A 13,529-nucleotide genomic window follows, 5' to 3' on the forward strand; every position below is an offset into this window, starting at 1 on the left:
AGGTATGCCTGTGTACTACCCTCTCTGCTCTCTGAGCTTTTTCTTTGTAAATCGTTCTTATCTGGTCTAATCAAATAATTTGCATAATATCTTTTGGAAACAGAATCGAAATAATGTTTTCCTCTGTGAACCTTGGAATTTAAAATGTCTCTTTTCTCCCAACCTCTCCCCCATTTCCTGCAGCCACGGCGTTTAGAATCCTTGTTCCTGCAGCCACGGCGTCTGGAATCCTTCTGCCGGCTTCCAGCTTGAGCAACCTCTCTCCTGTTAGTACTGAGTGCTACATAGAAGACAGTGAAAATTGGTGGGGAAAGCACTCAGTCTTCAAGCAAGAGCACCATATCTCCTCCCCTGCACTTCCCTCATCCGCTTAGGTATGGACTTCAAGTCTAGTTTCTTTGTAGAAAGGAGAGATGTATGGCCCTCTCCCAGGGCATTGCTTTGTTCCTCAGACATCAATAGAAAAGGCTCCCCGGTGAGTGGGAAGAGGAAGTCATTCCTCTTTGTCTGGGGTTTGGACCACAGCGTTCTATGGTGATTAACTTCCTCCTGCTGCAGCCTTATTCCCACGCTCCTTTTTGACTGTGTCTTCTCAGCCTCTGAGTTTATTCTGCTAAGGAGCATGGCCTCTCTTTCCTACTGCAGCTGCCCTTGCTCTACATTTGACCTCGTTCTGGGGGCCTGACTGGCCAAGTCATCCACCTGTGTGGCGATGCCGTACTTTGCCAGTGGCCGCAGCATCAACAAGATGTTATCCTGTGAGGTACTGTGAAGAGAGGAAACAAGACTTTGGGGGTTTTGCAGAGAACGGAGAGAAAGAACAAGAAGAGTCGAGGGGTATCCTGCGATGAGGTAAGAGGGCTTAGGTTTCAGAAAGGAAATGTGAGTTGGGGGAGTAGACTCCTGGCAGAATCAGGTTTAGGGAACAGGGCACTCAGTCTATCTGTCGTGCAACCTGTATGGATTGAAATCACAATCCGGGCAAATTTCTGTCCTTAGTGTTGTGTGGGGTACAATGAAGGTCACAAGATGTGGTGCCTGATTTTGACAAAGTGATATGTACAGGGCTTAACAAAGAGGACATGGGGTCATATCCACAGATGAGTGGTCAGGAAGACAGGAGACTCAGGTGCTCATGAAAACCAGAACTGGGCAGGGCTTCTGGTTGGAGAAAGTGGTCAACAGTTTAAAATAGTGCTGAGAATTTGAGAAGGATACTGGAGAAAGAGACCTCAGAGATGACAGTTAACAGTGGTAAACCTGAGGAGAACTGGAAGTAGATTTGTGGTTGGGAGAGGGATAGGATGGATCTTTTGTTTCTAGAAGATTTGGAATATCTGGGAATTTAGGGATTCCCAGGTAGTGCTAGTAGTCAAGAGCCTACCTGCCAAGGCAGGAGACTTAAGGGACGAAGGTTTGATCCCTGGGTGGGGAAGATCCCCTGGAGGAGGAAATGGCAACCCACTCCACTATTCTTGCCAGGAGAATCCCATGGACAGAGGAGCCTGGTGGGCTACAGTCCATGCGGTTGCAGAGAGTCAGCGACATAACACGCATGCATATAGGATAGGATACTGGGTGTCTGCCTGCCAAAGCCGCTAGCCAGTGTTCAACTGGGTAGAGTCTGGAATGATGGCAAGGCATCATCCCTGACTTGGGGCTGTACCAACAGGCCCATAGCTGACCCTTGGTTCTGTAGGCCATGCCATGATATCCCTGTGTGCTCATTCTTATACATGAACTAGGCCACAAGGAAGAGGAAGGTGACATTGGGTGGTGGTAGGGCACCCAGACACTACGGTTCCCTTTGCTACTACTGACCACTGCCTGATGTACAGCAATGTCTGGATGGTCCTGAATACAGCGCTGGCTGGGGAACCATGCACACTGACTGCCACCAAAATTCCAACAGTGAGCTCAGGTCTACGTAAGGCAGTGACTTCATCCATCAGCGGAACAGGCTTCCCTGAGATGGCTTTCTTTGCTGGTATCCCTTTGTGGTTTGCGTTATGGTATCAAATTGATTCTGCCTTGACCATCACTTATAACCATGCAGTCTTCTCTAGCTCAATGTACCTACCTCGGTCCTGGGGCTGTGCTGGGGTGAAAATGAGGCCTGCGACCTAGTCCTAGGGGTGAAAAGGGTTAACTGAGTGGTAGGATGGCTGGAATTTCTAAAGGAGGATCGTCTGGATTCCTGGGTTCTTACTTCCCCAAGAAGTGCGTGCTTAGGAGAACCTAAGCTTCCTACTCGAAGAGGGACTGAAAGGGGAAAAATAATAGGGAGCAGTTGCTTTATGAATCTGGAGAAGAGACCACTGGCTCTGTCGCAGGTTAAATTCTCTCACTAGTATTTGCCTTAGGTTTGTTAGGATGTTGAATAAACATGATGCTGTAATTCTGGAAGCAGACAGTGTAGGAAGACCGGATTTGTTAGAGCACTGTGGGTGGCTTTCTTTCTTTAAGGAAGTCTGTCCAACATTATAGGTACAAGGAAGCAGAGGTAGAATTTCTAGGTGCTTAAATGGAGGTGAGGGAGGTGAGTAGGTGGGTAGAACTTATGAGCTAAGATTCCTGTGTTTCAAGACAAGAAGGCAAACGGGCGCCTATGTGGAGTTTGTAGTAGCAGTTGGGGGACTGGATCTCTTTCGTACGTTTCTCCCTGCGTTCCATCCTCATTTGGGTGGACACTAAAATCTGCCCAGATGCCTTGTATTGCTGCTACCACTGTATTACTGCTGTTGCTCTTGCTTTACATTTTTATGGGACCTTGTAATTTTAATTGTGCTGGCATATGGGGAAGATCCCCTGGAGGAGGGCATGGCAACCCACTCCAGTATTCTTGCCTAGAGAATCCCATGGACTGAGCCTGGCAGGCTACAGTCTGTGGGGTTGCAAAAAATCGGACACGAGTGAAGAGACGGCACGCACGCATGCATCATATGCTTACTCAGCGCCCACAGGGACACTGTTGGAATCAATTATATGGATAGTTACAGTGACGTTGGTGACACTACTCAATTGCCGTGTGACCCTCTGGCCCAGAGTTCTTTGATGCTTTGGATTAGAGGATAGGCAGAAATCAATGCAGAAGATTCCAATGGATATATATATATATATATATCTGGTTCTAGATAGTCTTAAAGGGCCCTCATCCCCATATGCTGCATGTAAGTAGCCCTCTGAACTCTCCCTCAGCTTTGCTCTTAGGCTCTCAGGTCCTTCTCCAGCTCCTTCCTCAAGTACTTGGTCCTCCCCTACTTAAACATGTCACCAGCCACCAAGGCAGTACATAGGGTTACGCTTGTCTTTGTTCCCACTTAATTCTGCCCTTCTCTGGGATCCAGCCTCAAAGAAGGAAGAAAACAATTCCTCCATGAAAGTATACTTTTTAGTTTGAGAGGTTGGGTGTGGTAAACCTGGCTCTTTCTCTGTGTTTTCTGGATCATAATTGCCCCAAGTGTGTGCTGGAACTTCTTCACTGAACACCCAAACTTCTGCAAAAGCCCTCTCAACCCTATGGGTGATGTTAGGGAACTATTGTTCTTTGGTGGGGAAATGTTAGGAGACTCACAATGCATCATGCTTATGACCTCACTCCTTTTACTTTTACACTTTTATCTACCTAGGGTCTTGGTCACATATCAGATGTCTAATAAACAACTCCAAGCTTCCACAAACCTATTCATCAGACAGTTCAAGTGGCCCAGGATTGTGGCTGTGGCATCAGCCATTGCAGTTTGTGTAAGTATAGTTCTTTCCACCTGTCCTATCATCCACAGAACCTGAACCAGTTGCTTTCATCAAGAAGGAGAAGGCTGTCCCCTAGACAAACTAATCAGGAAAACAGAATAAAAACACAAATTATCAATATCAGGAATGCAAGAGGTGTCATCAATACATACCTTACAGATGTTAAGATAATAATGAGATACTATGAACAAATTTAAGCCAACAAATTATAAATCTTTGATGCAGTTAACAAATTTCTTGAAAGACAAAAAGCAATTAGAAATGACTCGAAAAGAAATATACTTCATGAATAGTCCTGTATCTATTGTGGGAATTGAATTTGTAGTTAAAAAATCTTCCAGAGAGAATACATCATTATCAAGTGGTTTATCCTAGGTGTACAGGGCTGATGCAACATTCAAACATCAACAGGGATTGTAAGTATATTCCACCATATTAAAAACAAATGATCATCTCAGTAGATGCAGAAAAAGCATTTGATGAATCTCAACCTCTATTCATGATTTAAAATCTTAGCAAACTATAAATAGAAGGGAATATACTTAAGATAATAGAAGGAAACTACTTAATCATTCTTAATAGTGAAAGACTGAAAGCTTTCCCCAAAGATCAGGAACACAGCAAGGATGCCTGCTCTCAAAACTTCCCTTCAATGTTGTACTAGAAGTCTTCAGTTCAGTTCAGTTCAGTTCAGTTGCTCAGTTGTGTCCGACTCTTTCTGACCCCATGAATCGCAGCACGCCAGGCCTCCCTGTCCATCACCAACTCCTGGAGTTCACTCAGACTCACATCCGTCAAGTCGGTGATGCCATCCAGCGATCTCATCCTCTGTCACCCCCTTCTCCTCCTGCCCCCAATCCCTCCCAGCATCAGAGTCTTTTCCAATGAGTCAGCTCTTCTCATGAGGTGGCCAAAGTACTGGAGTTTCAGCTTTAGCATCATTCCTTCCAAAGAAATCCCAGGGCTGATATCCTTTAGGATGGACTGGTTGGATCTCCTTGCAGTCCAAGGGACTCTCAAGAGTCTTCTCCAACACCACAATTCAAAAGCATCAATTCTTCGGCGCTCAGCTTTCTTCACAGTCCAACTCTCACATCCATACATGACCACTGGAAAAACCATAGCCTTGACTAGACAGACCTTTGTTGGCAAAGTAATGTCTCTGCTTTTGAATATGCTATCTAGGTTGGTCAAAACTTTCCTTCCAAGGAGTAAGTGTCTTTTAATTTCATGGCTGCAGTCACCATCTGCAGTGATTTTGGAGTCTAGAAAAATAAAGTCTGACATTGTTTCCACTGTTTCCCCATCTATTTCCCATGAAGTGATGGGACTAGATGCCATGATCTTAGTTTTCTGAATATTGAGCTTTAAGCCAACTTTTTCACTTTCCTCTTTCACTTTCATCAAGAGGCTTTTTAGTTCCTCTTCACTTTCTGCCATAAGGGTGGTGTCATCTGCATATCTGAGATTATTGATATTTCTCCCGGCAATCTTGATTCCAGTTTGTGCTTCCTCCAGCCCAGCGTTTCTCATGATGTACTGTGCATATAAGTTAAATAAGCAGGGTGACAATATACAGCCTTGAGGTACTCCTTTTCCTATTTGAAACCAGTCTGTTGTTCCATGTCCAGTTCTAACTGTTGCTTCCTGACCTGCATATAGGTTTCTTAAGAGGCAGGTCAGGTGGTCTGGTATTCCCATCTCTTTCAGAATTTTCCACAGTTTATTGTGATCCACACAGTCAAAGGCTTTGGCATAGTCAATAAAGCAGAAATAGATGTTTTTCTGGAACCCTCTTTGATGATCTTTTTTGATGATCCAATGGATGTTGGCAATTTGATCTCTGGTTCCTCTGCCTTTCCTAAAACCAGCTTGAACATCTGGAAGTTCACGGTTCATGTACTGCTGAAACTAGAAGTCTTAGCCAGTGCAACAAGGCAAGGGGGAAAAGTATACAGGTTGGGAAGGAAGTAATAAAACTTTCTATTCATGGAAGATATTATTTTCTACATAGAAAACCCCAAGAAACCCACCAAAAGACTCCTAGAATTAATAAATATGCTTAACCCTTGATGTTCTATTTCAGATATCTTGTCATGTGAGAAAAATAAGACCATCATTCTTAAGTCACTGTGTGTGGGGTTTTCTTTAATTTGCAGCTAAACTATTCCTAGATCATATAACATAGTTGAGCATTTTTTCCTGATGCTTATTTTATCTTTATAGTTCTGTTTCTGTAAGTTGTCTATTCATACACTGTGCATATTTTTCTATTGAACTATTTTTTCATGTTGACTTGTGACCATCCTTCCTATTTTCGGAGTCCTGAAAATAGGTTATAATATATCTTGCAAATTCCATATTTGATCAGTTCTAAGATGAACATCACATTTCATTGATCAATTCTAAAATCAATTCACATTTGAACATCTCTGAAATTGAGACGTTGTCTTGTAAATTATAGTATATCACATCGCAGTCAGCTGGGGGCAGAGTTGGCATTGCTGTGATTACAACCTGAGGCATATTTGCCAAGAGGCTCATGGTTCACAGTCCTTCCCTTGCAAAGACCTCTTCTGATGTGTTTTTGTAAAATTTACAACAGTTAAATATTTTAACCTTGTTCTGTTAAGGTTATGTATCTTTCTATCACAACTTCCTCCATGTCAGATGATGTTGGAGTGGTCACAGGCATTTTTTTTTTTTAGAGCCTGATAAGGGGAATTTGAGTTGAGGAATATTTAGTTTTGACCTAACATGGTTTTCAGTCATTCCTGTATATAGTTCAGTTACAGCTAAACATCTCAGTATACAACAGCTTCCAGGAACTCTCCTATGCCACACAGTGCCAACTCAGCATCATGAGCTGAAGAGACAGCCAGAGTTCCCATCACAACACGTATGTTTCCTGACACCCAGCACCAGAAGCATGTGGGCAGTGGAGGAGAAACCAGGTTTGAAATGGCCTTTCCCTTCTTCTCTTGAGAAGATTGCTGCATTACTACACACTGAATCCACATCCCAGGTGGAAATAAAATAGTTCCAGCTTCATTTGTCTTTTTTATTAGGTGAGTGAAAGCTGGCCCTGGTATTTCTCATCAGACCCCTCCTTATGCCTTATTGGAACTCAGAAACTCCTAAGAAGATTGGGAAAGTGTGGGATGTGGATGCCATGACTGACTGAGACCAATAATAATATATTACAGGATAATAATGTGTCACCTGTGGCTATATTCTGCTCCGACCCGAAATGAGGTCTTGGCTAGGCAACAAGAGTGTCTGACATAAACAGCTCCCCCAAGTCTAGACCCCAGGAAATCTGCCTGCAGGAGAGCCTGGATCCACACAAGAGACAAACTTAGAATCACGGTCTCACGTACACCAGCCCTGAGGGTTCAAAAATGGAGCAAGAGAGAGAAGGACAAAAACGAGTTGCAGAGTCGGCAGGACTCTGCAATCATCACTGCACCAGGCCCACACTTCGCAAAGTCAGAGAATGATAGCTAATTCCCATCCCTCTGAGCAGTTAGCTCAGAAAACAATGTTCCCAGAGCCTAGTACTTATCACAACCCAGTCTCTGGTTTTGCCAAAGAGGGAAGCTGAACTTCAGAGGGAGCTGAAGCCAGGTGAGGAGCAAAGAAGAGAAAAGCTTCTCAGGTTCAGCCTCATCCGATCACCAGTTGGCCTGCACTGGTTGTCCAACACGTACAACCTATGAACCTAAATTTCACTGGGAGGACTTCCCTGGGGGTGCAGTGGGTAAGAATCCGCCTGTCAGTACAGAGGACACAGGTTTGATCCCTGGTCAGAGAGATCCTACATGCTGCGGGCAGCTAAAGCCAGTGAGCCACAACTCCTGAGCCCGCGTTGTAGAGTCCCCAAGTCGCAACTACTGAAGCCCGCGTGCTGCAACTGATGAAGCCTGTGTACCAGAGCCCGTGCTCCCAGAGCCTGTGCACCCAGAGCCCGTGCTCCGCAGCAAGAGAAACCACCGCGACGAGACGCCTGTGCTCTGCAACAAGAGAAACCACGGCGACCAGACGCCTGTGCTCCGCAGTAAAGAGTAGCCCCTGTTCGCCATGACTAGAGAAAGCCTGAGTGCAGCAACAAAGACCCAGCGCAATCAAATAAATGAATAAATGCCATTGGGAAGTTTCTCCCACCAAGAGTGATTGTTTCCTGAGTGTACGGTCGTAGACGAAACCCACATCTGTGTGCTGCCTCCTTCACAAGAGAATGGGGTGTGGGACATTCCTTTCTTTTTGAAAACTGTGGAGATGTGCATTAACAAAACCCTCATCATCAGATCACTTGAGGGGCCCGTCGTCCCCTACTGTCATGTCTGTTTAAAATATTTTGATTTCCTGTTCCCCATCAACTTCCATGGTCCAGACATTCAATTGCTGCATAAGGTGTGGGTTCTGCAAATAGCTCAACAGAGACAAATATATTACCGTACCTTCCCGGTTCAAAGGCTGTGGCCTCTTCTTCTCTTCCATGGTTCACGTGACAGAGCATTGCTTTGTCATGTGAAACATGCCTCCTGGCTGTAGCTTCTCTCTCAGCCCCCACTGATTTCACTTTCAGCAGATCTCTAAATTCCATCTTGTAGCTTCACAGCTTTTGCCTCATTCTAGCATTTAGAGATATGCTCCCATTCTTCCTTACCAGCAGGGAAAAGGGGGAGGGCCCTACATCTAGACTCCATCGCAGGCACAAGGGGGCCAATGATTTACAAACAGAAGTTGTTGGGTGGGATTTTGAAAGCTATTTTGGTGCTCTGCTTTTCCTCTTCCTGCTGCTCCAAAAGTAAATATGATGGCTGGTGCTCCAGCAGTCTTCTTGGGACCATGAGAGAAATGCCAAGAGAATCACAGAGACCTTGCCCTGACTCCCTTAAGAAACGGAACCAGACACTCATCGTGAGAAAAGTAAGCCCTTCTTTGCTCACACCACTGAAGTCCTATAGTGTCTGTTACTACGAGCCAAAAGCAATTCCTAACTAACACATACGCTTTTCTTCTGCTTTTGAATTTTCCAGTGTTGGAGTAACATGTGTTATTTCTCTGTGTCACATCTTTCTTTGTAGAGGAGGGTTTATCTCTGGTGTTATCTTCCTCTCTACTGTTCCCTAATCATTTCAAAAAGCTTCAAATAAGTTTCTAATATTCTAACACACTTTTAAGATTAGTCCATTTTCCTCTCCTTCATCACAGCCTTTACATGTCATCTTTTCCTTTGCATTCTTTTTTAACAAACCCTAATCTCCCCCTAAAAGCAGCGTCTTGAATCTTTGTTGCAGCATGCAGGGGCTTTTCATCACAGGCATGTGAGCTCCTAGTTGCAGCATGTGGGATCTAGTTCCCTGACCAGGGATTGAACCCCGGCCCCCTGCATCGGGAGTGCAGTCTTTAGTCACTGGACCACCAGGGAAGTCCCTATAATAACTTTAAATGGAGTATAATCTATAAATATATAGAATCACCATGCTGTACATCTGAAACTAATATAACATTGTAAATCAACTAGACTTCAATAAAAATTATTAAAAAATACAAAATAAACATGAGGTGGTGTCTGCAGATGTGTGTGATAGTGGCTCAGACACCAGCTTCGGGTCAGAGCAGCATGAAGCAGGGCAGGTGGGATTTCTGCCTGAGACCACCGGGCACTAAGTCTGGTGAACTGAGAACTTCTTCCCAGAAGGAGAAGAGACACAAACCACTGATGGGCTCCTCTTTCTCTGCCCACAGATCTTCTACATCGGGGTTTCCTGGCCTGACCGCGCTGTCCCTCTGCCGCCAGGGCCCCGCCCTGCCCACAAGTCTTCTGGCTCTCTTCCCCAGCGGTTCTCAGGCCTGACCCATCTTCTGCACTGGCCTCTGACTCCAGGAGATGGGGGGGACCTTCTGGCTTCCACCAGCCCCCAGACTTCCACCTACCACCTGAGGAGTCCTGCTCAGACCAGTTACACCCTGGGAGGCTACCTGGAGGCCATCCTCATCGCCAGAGACCACCAGGGCAGGCCCAAGGCCCACGGTGGGGATCTGTTTCGGGCACAGCTGCTGGGTCCTGACCTGAAGGCAGGTGTCCCCGGAGATGTCACGGACCTGGAGAACGGCACGTACCTGCTGACACTCCCCCTGCTCTGGGCTGGGCAGGCCCAGGTGCAAGTGCGGCTGATCCACTCCAGCGAGGCAGTCGGGGTGCTGCGGGGGATCTGGAGAGACCAATGGGCCACGGTTGATTTCACGGGCTATTTCCGGGGGCCCACGGGATATGAAGAAACTGTGACTTGCAATGTTAACCCCCTGTTAATTGGGGAGGAAGAGGGCACCTGTCACTACAGGGATGAAGATTCAGGTGAGCTCTGGTTCTGTGCTCGACCTCCGACCCTGCCCTGTGACTCACTGGTAGGACATTCAAGTGGACGCTACTGGAACGTGACCACACCACATGAGGAGGCCCTGCTGGCACGGTAGGAGGCCCAGTGTCGTCCGGGTGTCTGACCCCTGCATCCAGCCCCTGTGGTCATTCTGCCTGAGTCCGTACCCTTACCATTCCTCTACTCACTTCTATTGAACATATTTCCGAGAACCTACTATATCCCAGGTCTGATGCTAAGTGCTGAAAACTTTCATGTAATGGTTGGCATCCCTGCCCTCTAGTTTTCAGTGAGAGAACACAGGACCTTTTAAAACATGCACTGGAGTGAGTGCTTAACTTCAGCACGCACTGAGGGCTAAGGGGTCTAGGGATACGGAACAGGGCGCCCCACCTGGTGTAGGATGGTCCGAGCAAGTGACAGGTGAGCTGAAGCTTGAGGGAGACCTGCAGATCTCCTGCCACAGACCAGTGTCCTGATCCCTCTGCCATGCTGATGGCCTGCAGGGAGAGGTGTCCATTGAAAATTACCAGCAGGTGTGGTCAGGGAGCAGGGGGGATGGATGTGAGCCCGCTGAATAAGAGTGGAGCAGAGGTTGCAGCCTAGAAACCAAGCGAAATCAAAGCTGCGAATCGTCCTCAGTCCCAGGGGACGACTGGGACCAGCAAGCCTGGGAGTGACGTGGAGGAGACAGTGAAACTGGACTGGCTTCTGCCCCCAGGATCCGAGGCTGGGACTGGGCTAGACAGACTCCAGAGAGGAAGGAAGCATTTTTAGAGATAGGAGCAGCTGGGCATCTGGTCTCTGGGAGAGGCAGTAGGGGAAAGAGGCAAAAACTGGGTCCCGGAGGATGGTTGGGGGTGGGGCAGATGGGAAGGGACACCCACTCTGGAGGCGCAGTGGGGAGAAGGAGCTGTGGGAGGGGCGGAGGTGGGCAAGTGGGAGGAGGTGCAGCTCTGAGGCCCAGGGAGCGTGGAGGTTCCCACTGGCTCTATGAGGACGGGAGAGGCGGGTGGGCTTGAAGCACTGAAGCAGCTGAGCTGGCGACCCCCGAGGTGCCAGCTCCACCAGACACCCATCACCAGAGGCTCTCTGCATTGATTAGTGACTTCCCACAGCACTTAGGGACTTCCCTCATAGCTCAGTTGCTAAAGAATCTGCCTGCAATGCAGGAGACTTGGGTTCGACTCCTGGATTGGGAAGATCCCCTGGAGAAGGAAATGGCAATCCACTCCAGTATTCTTGCCTAGAAAATCCCATGGACAAACGAGCCTGGTGGGCTACAGTCCGTGGGGTCACAAGAGTCAGACACAACTTAGCGACTAAACCACCACCAACCACAACATTTAGGATTCCACACCAGGAAACCTGGTTCGTTCCAGACCAAATTTTGTACTCCCTTTGGTCAGAAGAAAATAACCACACATCCTTTTTTGCATTGATCAGTGGGAAATAAGTCTAAGATTCAATACAGGAGCCATCTCAGGATGTCTTTTGAGGTAAAGACCAGCCATCTCTGGAGTGAGACTGCCTGGGTTCAAATTCCTGCTCCACCTGTTACTATACTCCAGCTTCTATTTGTGGGATCTCTGGCAAGCTACTTAACCTGTCTGCACCTCCAGTCTCACTGGTAGAGGGGGATAACTTTAGTTCCTCCCCTCTCGAGTTATGGTGAGGTTCTAATAAGTTACTGTATGCTGTGTGCTTAGATCAGAGACAGCGCAGCAGGCCCTGTTGGCTCTGAGAACCTACTCTCAGGCATTTGCTGCTTTTGAGCGGCACCCCTGAAACCGCCTCTGTACCAGACACTGTCCAGGGTCCTGGGGGTCCTGGACAGGAGAGCAGGGCAGCGGGGCCCTGTCCCTCAGGAGCCAACACTGGGCCCATCGAAGATAGGCATTCAGTGGACAACCACACACGCATGAGTGTGTAGTGGATGGATTTGCAACCCCAAGGTCAGGTGTTTTCTTTACAACAACCTTTTAAAAGTATTTATGTATTTGGCTGCGCTGGGTCTTAGTTGCAGCATATGGGATCATCAGTTGCAGCATGTCTGGGGATCGAACCTGAGCCCTCTGCACTGGGAGCAGCATGGAGTGTTAGCCACCGACCACCAGGGAAGTCCCCAGGGTACATTTTAAAATAATTCTGCTTTCTGCACGGATGCAGTCTCTGAGGTCCTGAAATTCAAAGAAACTGGATGTCTGACCTCCAGCTTCCAGTCCCTCCCCAGGCCCCTAACGCGCTGTGTCCCAGGAGCCCTGACACTGGACAGATGACCTTCACCCTTGAAAACTTCCTTTCCTCCAAGGACCCCTCCTTCACCTCAGTCCAAGATTCCTTCTCATCACACACTCCCCTCTGCCCACTGGTTTCTCTTCAGGAATGTGACGAACAAGACCCTCCCTCAGGGCATTCCTCCAATCTGGGTGGCCCAGGAGAACAACAGAAGTCTGGGTGAGTGGCCCCGGGGCTGGCGGGAAGGGCAGCACTGATTCAGGGCCGCGGCCTTAGCCTGCTGTGTTCTCACTGATTGTCTCACTCCTGAACAATGGCTTACAGTCCTGTCCCCTGCGCAACCCTGCCACCCTGGGATCCCAGCCCCGAGGCCCTCTGGATTCTACCACCAAAACGTGTGGCACTCACTGTCCTGCTCCAGCCGCTCCTTCTCCACCGCCGACAGCATCCTGCGCTGCCTGGCTGGCCGCGTCGTCCACATGATGGGGGACTCCACGGTCCGGCAGTGGTGGGAGTACCTGCGAGACACCGTGCCTGGTGAGCAGCCACGAGGGGGCAGGGCAGCACTGGTCTGCTGTCCCTGAGCTAGAATGCTGCCAGGGACTTCCTGGCTACCAAGTCTGAGGACCCAGTCCTAGCTCTTGGGCTCCCCGGCCCCCTGGCGCATTTTGTGCCATTGACTTTTCTTTGGGAACCGTATCCTTTCTTTGCGGTGTCTTGTCCCTTACTGCTTTCTGACCGAGCACTCCCACTTGGATTCATCCTAAAGACTGGCCTCAGGCTAGAGATTCTGGTTGCCCAGTTTATGCACTTTCCCAGTGGTGACTAGGCTCGGGCCAGGCCAGAGGGTCCGGAGACCCAGTGTGTTCACTCAGCTGTGTGTTCTGACCTGAAAGGGAGGGAAAAAGTGGGATGACGTAGTGTGACAGGAGGCAAGAAAGGAAGGTTTCAGGAGAAAGGCAACCAGCATAGGGAATTAAACGCCAGAGAATTAAAAGCAAACTGAATAGGAGTTTGGATGGATAATAGGGAGATCCTTGGCAACCCTGAAAACTTGAGGTGGGGGCAGCCCTAGAGCTTGGGAGGAGAAGGTTTATGTCCTGGGAAGTGGGGGCTCTCGTTAGCATTCCATCCAAGAGGATGGGGCAGGGT

The 13,529-nt window shown here is 48.0% G+C and overlaps 1 protein-coding gene across 1 annotated transcript in view; it reads left to right on the top strand.

Moving 5' to 3' along the window:
• The first annotated feature begins 616 nt into the window (after window positions 1-616).
• The window catches only part of LOC120879578 (NXPE family member 3-like), a 14,383-nt gene continuing 1,470 nt past the window's right edge, over window positions 617-13,529 (top strand). Inside the window, exons 1-5 of the mRNA XM_040262602.1 lie at window positions 617-852; window positions 3,630-3,744; window positions 9,508-10,232; window positions 12,523-12,596; window positions 12,702-12,914. Of these exons, the coding sequence (XP_040118536.1) occupies window positions 848-852; window positions 3,630-3,744; window positions 9,508-10,232; window positions 12,523-12,596; window positions 12,702-12,914 (1,132 nt within the window). The 5' untranslated portion in view covers window positions 617-847. The remainder of the gene's footprint in view (window positions 853-3,629; window positions 3,745-9,507; window positions 10,233-12,522; window positions 12,597-12,701; window positions 12,915-13,529) is intronic.

The sequence above is a fragment of the Oryx dammah genome, unplaced genomic scaffold, assembly GCF_014754425.2.
Source record: "Oryx dammah isolate SB20612 unplaced genomic scaffold, SCBI_Odam_1.1 HiC_scaffold_2, whole genome shotgun sequence".
Lineage (NCBI taxonomy): Eukaryota > Metazoa > Chordata > Mammalia > Artiodactyla > Bovidae > Oryx > Oryx dammah.